Genomic DNA, 9231 nt, shown 5'->3' with positions numbered 1-9231 from the left:
TGGTCCCAAAGACCCAGTCGCCCAAGCCAAGGCCTGCGTCAATATATTTGAAAGAAGACACGGTTGTTTCTTTTCGTTCCATATCTCTATCAAGAACTGCGATGGCAACTTTTACCTGTACTTTCTTCAGCCAACACCCATGTGCCATGCCGCGTATTGTGCAGGTAAGGAATATCATTATTGAAGAATCGGTTAAGATGACTACGATGTGACGAAATTTTTCACGAGATTTGGTGGGTCGATTACTTTTCATGACTTTAAGGTAGCTGAACACAGTTTCTGATACACTGTACCTATGTTTCATTTACCTTTTTCTCTGAAACCCTTGATCCTTTGGTCGCCAAAAATGGTAGCAAGCAAGTTAGCAATACAAACTTTGGTATTTTTATAGTTAAGTTGACGTATATGCCGTTTCCATGGCAACATGAATAAATATAAACAAGCCTTTAAAATCGGTTTTGTTTATTTGCAGAAAATCTGGTTGTTAGATTTTCTTTATAATTTGCATGCAACAAGCTTGTAACGATGCTCACAAGTTAACACCATTTTAATAATAATTTGACAGAGATCTTTAATTATCCCTTATTGTAGGTTAGGTAAAGGTAAAGGTACACGTTATTTAACGTCGGAAGTTCCTTTACTCTCTAGAGAGTATTCTCCCACGAAGCCGACGGTGCGCTCATTTTACCCCCCTCTTTCCATCAGTGCTCCGTTTTAAGGGTATTTAAAGCTACTTAGGCTACACTGAAAGGAAAGAAGTCGAAACAAGGATGTGAGATCCGGGGATCGAACTCTACACCTCTTGCACCAAGGCCGCGCACTAACCAACTGTGCCACCCTTGTTCCTAGGTTCACTGGAATTTCTACCAGTTTTTATCAATAATCCAGTTACTTATTTCCTAAATTACTTTCGTGCCAAATTTCGTTAAATTCTAACTAGTGGTTCTCGAGAAATAGGTGTATTTCCGAGCTTTTCCACATCAGTTCATCGCAATTTTAAACTCACTACGCATGCGCTGGGTTCTTTCGATCTTTCGATGGCAAAGAAATATCTGCGATTTGCGGAGTTCTTTACATCGTTACTTTTCCAAACATACATTTCTCATAAAAGACTAAAACCATCAAAACACTTCGTTCAATTACGAGGAAAAATAGTACAGATAGCGGAAGCATTGAACAAAAAAAATAATTGCTGTATTGAAGCCATGTTTATTTTTTTTGCAATCCTTAAGCGCGCGCGCGCTGCATTGCGTTAGCAAGAGCGCGCGCGAAAACTGCGTTCGGCCACCTTAAATGGAAAGTAGCGATGCAGAGTTCCATACTGACAATATCATGCACAAGCTATAAGTGAAGATGATTCCTTAAATATTCTGTTATCATGACTGTTTAGTTGCAAGAGGAAGGGCGTTCGCTAACTTTGCAAAAGTATCAAACAATGTACCGACGTCAAAAACCTGAAGAACAAATTCCAGTGTGTTAACGGTTCTGTAGAACGGTTGGGCTGGAAAACGGAAGATCGGAAGGCTTCTTAAAACTCGCATTTGTTGGCAAATGGACGATCAAATGTAATGTATTAGTCACTTAAAATGCCTTTGCAAGAAAAAGCGACTCTCTTTTACACCAACAAGTGAAAGTTTCAAAAGCTGTCATTGATTTTCGGGATTACTGCGTTCGACGATGAAGACCGCATCTTTATCGTGGCAGTCCCGCGTGATGTCCCGCGGGTATCGATCGTGATACCACGCGATTTGAGCTGTTTCGTCGCCACCATCTTGGACTGGCTGGCTGGCTGGCACACATGGGCTCAATCTCATGTGATAATCGGTACGGCTTGCCTAAGGCCAGACAATTAACACAGGAACCGATTCCCTTTTGTCCACCTAAGCTAAGTCCTGTTCGATGCATGACTGTCCGGTAATACCCCAAGAAATACATAAGAAAGTCTACTGGTATCTAACAAAAACTGGTATTGCATTACAACACATCAAGAGATCATGATCTCTTGAACACATGTATCACATTATTGCTTTTAATGATCAGCAACAAGATAACACTCAAAATACTTATAGCGTGATACTTTCATCATTGAACAAATGCTACAAAAGGGTTCAAAACGATTCTCCCCAAAATATGCAACTACACTCAAATGCCTCATCGATGACAAAGCAGGGGTCGAACGCACCGTACTAATCTTGGATCATTTCTACTTTTAAACAAGCTGTTCGTCCCACGGACCATTGATTGCAGAACGCTGCATGAAATTAATTTTCAGTCTTAGCTAATAACTTTTGCTTATTAGACCATCTGTTATATATAGGTATTTGACGTTCACACTTAAAGCGGACACTTCGTGGTTGCATTTAATTACCTCCATTACGTGCCGAATGCACTGTTTGAAGTCTTATAGTCAGTAGTCTTAAAAATGTTTTAGCCCTTTAGGTTTATTAATTTGTTGTGATTAAACAAAGAGCGAGTCTATGTTCAGGAAGTTCCGATGTGAATACTCACTTTTCAGGTATCTATAAAAGGAACAAACAGGAAAATATCAATTTCATTAGGACTTTCATTATTCGTTTTCAGAGTCCAGGACTGGAGAAATCTTGAGCATGAGGCTTTACAATCGGGACTTTCAACCCTCTGGTTCTGAGTTGCAGAGTTGGTTACAAAAGGCGGATCTTGAAGGTCATGGTTACAAGAAGGAAGTTACTGTCAAATTGAGAAACGGACCCGGAAGTGTCAATACGGATATAATAGAGGTAATTTAGCGCTAATTAATCTCAAACTTTACTTAATTGGGCTGTGTCGAGACATTGCAGTTGATTTTGTGTTTCCTCACCAATTACTTGCCCCTAATCCCTCTATTCGTTAGATCGTTCATATACCTAGGACACGTGCTATAGCCTGGTCTACATTGCGACATAAACATAAGCATAACGGCATAACGAAGTTCACGCATGTTGCATAAGCATGAGAGAAAAGACATACGCAAGCGCAGTCAGCTCCAGAAAAAAACTCGCCTCGCCGGAGAATGGGAAGAACAACGTTTCCAAAATGACGGACGAAAAACAAATTCTCCTCCTACTGTTATACTCCTTCTGCTTCGTAGAAGAAGACGACGGCGACAAGAGAGAGAACGAGAAAGCAGACTGAAGAGGTCCTGTTGGGTAAGGGATATTTTCCGCCAAAGAGGAAAGAACAAGGAAACTCGGGAACTGCAACCAGCGCACCGAGAATTTTATTTCTGGCGATTTGTCGCAAATGCAGGGATAATTGTGAACCGCCCCAGCGAGTTTCTCGTGAAAAAAAAAACGGTATCTTTGGACGCCATCTTAGGCATTGTTAACTTCAATAACCGTTTGCATCTAAAACAGCGAACACCTCCGTTTGTGCTTATGTTTATATTGCACCCGGTTTACACAGTTATAAACGCGACATAAGCATAAGCATAAGCATAAGAAAATGGAAACGATTCCTTTTTCTTATGCTTATGCTTATGTCACAGTGTAAATCAGGCACCGTAATACATCACACAACAAATTGGCTCATCGTGGTCAAAATGGGCTGAAATCAAGTCAGTAAGTCATGAAAGACCATGAAATCAGACTTTCAACACCAGTCGGGATCCTAAAGGCGATTGTGAGGAGTCGCTTAGTGTATCAGTTCAAACCGAGCTCCTCAAGGTGGTCGACCGGGACAGGCCTGACAGTTTGTGGGTGAACTTCTACAGAAAACTCGTCAAAGAAGGTTTCTGCAAAAAGCTGCACGAGGAGTGGGGTTGAGACGTTTGCCTACAAGTTCATCGTAGATGAAATCTTATAAATCTGCAAGACGCCGCGACTGAGCCAGTTTTGCCTGAAATAACACGTTAAGTACATCGCGCACGCGCTACGCATGTCCAATTCAAGTGAACAGAAAAAGTGGTTGTTTACTGACTCAGAACACAAGTACGCTCGAGACAAATGGAAAGAACTTGGTCGTGATATCGCGTGATATCGGGTATGACGAATTGCAGCTCGATGCGTGGCTTCGGCGCCACGAAACTCTATGATCGATAAACGATTGATGAGTCAATCCCTATGATAATGATGATGATGATGATGACTCGCCATGCAGCTTAATGCTAACCCAGAAATTACTTTAAATTAAAGAACTCAACTCAAAGCTTCGTGACGTACATAATTTAAGTTAAAAACATCAGAAATAAACTTTAAAAACTGTTAGGCAAAGATCCCAAGTGTAATCCATTTCAATCTTCTTCAATTTTGCCCAGGCATTTGCTGTTTCATTAAGGCCTTCCTTGTTTGATTTAGGTAGTTATTTTCAAGTTTCACTTGATTTGGTTGCCAGTTTTGGATAAATTACATGACACAGCTTCTTTAACGAAGAATCAAATTTCAGCACCTAAATATTCAGCCTCACAAAAAGCGGAGAATTCCAACTTAACGGTTTTATTTCTCGTCAATTACAATCATAACGTTGGTGCTTCAACCAGAAAGATCAGTACTTCTTTAATCAAATATGTTTTTTTGTTGTTGTTTTCCAGGAGTCACATCTTTATTTTAAAATAATAAAATGCTTCAGGGCTCCAAAGATTGAGCAAGAACTAAATTCCTTGATACCTGGTAAGTGAGAGAGAACTAAAATACTCAATTGTTTCTGCGATCCCATTGAAGAAATTTTTGTCGATGATAACATGAACTGACTTACCTGCGGTCAACCACCTTGGTACAGAGCACTTATTGCAATAACCTGCGATCAGGCATACTTTTCCTTAGACATGGTGCGAAAAGGTACGCCTGATAATTACGCCTGATACAATTTCCTAACGAGTCCAGAATCTGGACTTTACTCTGATTGGTCGAAAAACAATGGAGCTCTTGGAGCTGCGCTCCGATTGGTTACAGAATTTCAAATCATACTTCTTGTAAATCGGTTAACAGCTGATGAAATTATGGCCGCCGAGAAGGATTTGAACTCGAGTGATGTTTAGGCTCTGTTTACAGCTGCTGTTGCTTCGACTTCAGATTTTTTTTCAAAAACCATTAAAGGAAGAGCGGAGAGAATGCATCCGAAGAATGGTTTGACTAAAAAAAGACATTACAGTTGTACTTCCTACGGGATTTGGCAATAGTGTTATTAATACAGGCCCGAACATTCTAGAAGAAAATGCATCGTTCTTCTTCCACCAACTCGAAAACGTTTGTGGTTGTGGCAAGTCCTTTGGAATATATTCGGAAGCAAAAAGTTGCGAATCTAAAAAGAACCGAATGGAACTTTAGGGCTGCCATATTCGCGGAATAAGCCGAGCTTGACAGAGAAATTCGACACTGTTTACGGAATCGTTGAACAATCTGAACACACTTCTGACAAAATGATGGCTGAGTGGCTGCTGCTGAAAAACTAGAATTTCTCAAAAGTCCATTTTCCTCATATCTATTTTTATAGCATCTTTTATTGGCATCTCAAATATTCGAGTTTAAATAAATTAAAGTTTATTGTACTGTTGATTGCGCCTGATGATGGCATGAAGAATTCGGGCTTTTTCTGCCATTTTATCTCGAAATTCTTTGTTCCTTGATGGTTTGAACAGAGAAACCGCATCAACGGTCAAGCAGGATTTGCAGAAATGGGTTTGATTGCAGACATCAAATTTAAAGCCAGAGTGCTATTTTGTTTTTGTCGCGTCTTTACTTGAATCGCAGCGTGAAGGTAATTTTCGGTCAAATCTGATTGGCTCACATTTATAGCATGACACCACAGGTCACCCAGGCTCACTGTGTGTAAGTAAATATAGAGAACATGAGGCGAAGTTTAGGTCTGAAAATTTGCTAGAAAATGGAAATGAAAATCGATAAAACTTACCATGTGGTGAGCTGTTGTTGTCTTTAATACGTACACGAAGTTTCGGGAAAAATAGTCCCTGTTCACCTTCCTTCATAATATAGTGACAAGGTAGGAGACGGAAGCCAGCTTATGGGCTCCGATCGACCCAAAACAAGCACGATTTTTTTCGCGAAAATCAAATCCAGTCACTAAATAAACAAGCCAGGCTCGTGGAACATGAATTTCTCCAAACCATGAATCCACTGAAGCATCTCCAGGTAGCAACGCGAAGCCACCAGACTCCGTAAAACTTGTAAGTTAACCTGCTAAAATGGCGGCCAGAAAGCGTTGTACTCGCGAAGTGTCCAATTCAAAATGGCACTGAACTCTAGACGCCTGGTGACGAGTTTAATAAGTTCTGGAGGGAGGGGAGTCCCACATGGCTAAAAACAAAACTCACTGAGCAATCTGGGACTCCCCTCCCTCCAGGGGGACTTATTATACTCGTCACCAGGCGTTTTGAATTGGACACTTCGTGAGTACAACGCTTTCTGGCCGCCATTTTAGCAGGTTAACTTACAAGTTTTACGGAGTCTGGTGGCTTCGCGTTGCTACCTGGAGATGCTTCAGTGGATTCATGGTTTAGAGAAATTCATGTTCCACGAGCCTGGCGTGTTTATTTAGCGACTGGATTCGATTTTCGCGAAAAAAATCGTGCTTGTTTTGGGTCGATCGGAGTCCGTAAGCTGGCTTCCGTCTCCTACCTTGTCACTATATTATGAAGGAAGGTGAACGGGGACTATTTTTCCCGAAACTTCGTGTACGTATTAAAGACAACAACAGCTCACCACATGGTAAGTTTTATCGATTTTTATTTCCATTTCCTAGCAAATTTTCAGACCTAAACTTCGCCTCATATGTTTTCTATATTTACCTACACACAGTGAGCCTGGATTACCTGTGATGACACATGATAACATCACTCTTGACAGGTGGGTGGTAGACGACTCGTTATGAAATTGTATCAGGCGTAGTTTTTAGCGCCCTGTCTCAAGAAAAGTACGCTTGATCGCAGGTTATTATATTGCAATAGCGTTTTAAGTCTGTTGCTTCTTTATAAACATATTTCGTAAAGGAAGTCATATGGCCTTGTTTTGAGAACTTTCACAGCATCACAAGAAACCATTGGTCACAAAAAATGCGAACACGTTCGTACGATTTTTTATTGTATATACATTTGTACTCTCAAACCGACAAAGTTGCTCCTCTGCTGTGTTTCCATAGCATCTTCCCTATTGCAATCGTATATTTATACTAATCAGAAACGCGATACAGTTGAGTATATAATAGTTTCAGCGCGTTTAAGCTTGCAACCGCCACTGATCTACCGAATTAATAAACTGAGATTAAAACATACAGCTAACAAAAGGTGTTCTAATATCCTTCAGGTGTTTTTGGAGATGAAGTAGCTGCCAAACTCGATCAGGAAATCAAATTCAGGCACCTGAACAAGGGGAAGTGTAAAGCGGGACTCTCAATTGTTGTGAAAGGGCGACGCAGAATTAAAAGAGGTTTAGCAAAGTTAGCAAAGGAAGCAGCAAAGGAAGCAGCAAAGGCAGCTGCTATAGGGGGAGCAATAGATTACGTCATAGAACAATTCCGAGGTGACAGGAATGATGATAGTGATGATGACAGCGATGATGACAGCGATGATGACAGTGATGATGACAGCGATGATGACAGCGATGATGACAGTGATGATGACAGCGATGATGACAGTGATGATGACAGTGATGATGACAGCGATGATGACAGTGATGATGACAGCGATGATGACAGTGATGATGACAGTGGTGATGACAGCGATGATGACAGTGATGATGACAGTGATGATGACAGCGATGATGGCAGCGATGATGACAGTGATGATGATGGCGATGATGACGGCGGTTGGTTTGGACGTCGGCGTCGCCGCTGATGGTAATCACCAATCTGACCCTCGCACGAATAAAGGTCACGTGGTTTGTCATGTTGATTAATTGCTGATTTCAACAACTGAAATAAATTCTGGCTTAAAATTTTTAGACTTTATCGAGTGTTATTGTTTGTTGGGTGGGCGTGAGTTTGAATGAAGGGGAACTTGAACATTGTGAGCACCAAAGTCTTATGGGATATGTCTGAATCATTTCTTAACTTTTTAGAACAGTCCTAAAAATCACAACTTAGTTTTTCAGCAGATTGGTTCTTTTCCATGTGCAAATCGCGTTTCCATCGTAAGATCTGACCTCAAATAAACGAGTAATTTGTTTATTCAAGAGTCCAAATCTTGGTTTATTTAAGGCGGGCATTGTACAAACAAGAGCACGGTTCCTGCCAAATTATGGCCCACCAGATTGGACTTGATGGGAACAACGCCTCTGAAATTGGTCTGCAACCAAGTGGCCGTGCTTAATAATGCCAAATTTATCCGGCAAAAATCTAGCATGCAGAAGCGTTCCTGAAAATGGGTGTCTAGAAAACCCAGACCCACAAAACGCAGACTCGCAGACCTACAAAACACAGACCTAGAAAATAACTATTTGGTGTTACTAATATTGTTTAGTAACTTTTAATTAAACAGTACTTTGAAAATGAATGAAGGGGGTAGTTTCAAAAGAAACTGTGGTGCTTCGTCGGTGGGGAAGTAGTATACAAAAATTTGGTTTTATCAACGGAGTTGATAATGTAAATTGGCCACCGTACAGAGATTCTAAAAGCTGACGTTTCGAGCGTTAGCCCTTCGTCGGAGCGAATCGAGGAATTGTGGGTTGCGTGTAGTTTTTATAGAAGAGTAGGCGCTACGCTATTGGTGGTAACATGGCAACGTGAAAAATAGGAATATATTAGTTAAATGAAAAGCGTTCGTTAATATATACCGTGAGGATTAAGGGTGCCGATTTGGAAGATGAATTTTTGTTCCAAATTCTTGCGGCTTTCCGTCGTACCTAGATGTAGGGAAAGGCCGCAGATAGCCATGTGTTTTTTGGAGTGGAATTACGAGCGACTGGCTTAGATGAATCCTTCGTCATACTTCTCAACATCGCGAAGGTGTTCGAAAGAAAATTGGGTGTAACCATGCATTTTTCAGAGATAATTAAGCTTCAATTTGGAAAAGAACGCCATATATTGCTTTGTATTACAATTCAATTCAATTCAATTTATTTCCTCTTGATGTAGTTACTTAGTTTAATTACATACATTTGTAGTTGCTGACGATGTTACTATTGTATTAAGTAAAAGAGCTTGAGCGTGGTGGCCAAATAAACCATTCGGTTTCCTAGTTGGCCCCCATGTTACCTATTGATGTTACATTTGATACAGGCGGGGAAATAGAAACAGGACGGAATGGTGGGCTTCTGGCTTTATGTA

At 40.7% G+C, this 9231-nt stretch overlaps 1 protein-coding gene across 1 annotated transcript in view; it reads left to right on the top strand.

The window, feature by feature from the left end:
- Positions 1–7934, top strand: part of LOC137967804 (uncharacterized) — an 8334-nt gene extending 400 nt beyond the window's left edge. The window contains exons 1-4 of the mRNA XM_068814385.1: positions 1–164; positions 2581–2756; positions 4544–4622; positions 7272–7934. The exon at positions 1–164 is cut by the window's left edge and continues 400 nt beyond it. Coding sequence (XP_068670486.1) covers positions 1–164; positions 2581–2756; positions 4544–4622; positions 7272–7801 — 949 coding nt within the window. The 3' untranslated portion in view covers positions 7802–7934. The remainder of the gene's footprint in view (positions 165–2580; positions 2757–4543; positions 4623–7271) is intronic.
- The last annotated feature ends 1297 nt before the right edge of the window (positions 7935–9231 follow it).

The sequence above is a fragment of the Montipora foliosa genome, chromosome 8 (assembly GCF_036669935.1).
Source record: "Montipora foliosa isolate CH-2021 chromosome 8, ASM3666993v2, whole genome shotgun sequence".
Taxonomy (NCBI): Eukaryota; Metazoa; Cnidaria; class Anthozoa; order Scleractinia; family Acroporidae; genus Montipora; species Montipora foliosa.
This window is presented reverse-complemented; position numbering and strand designations above follow the sequence as displayed.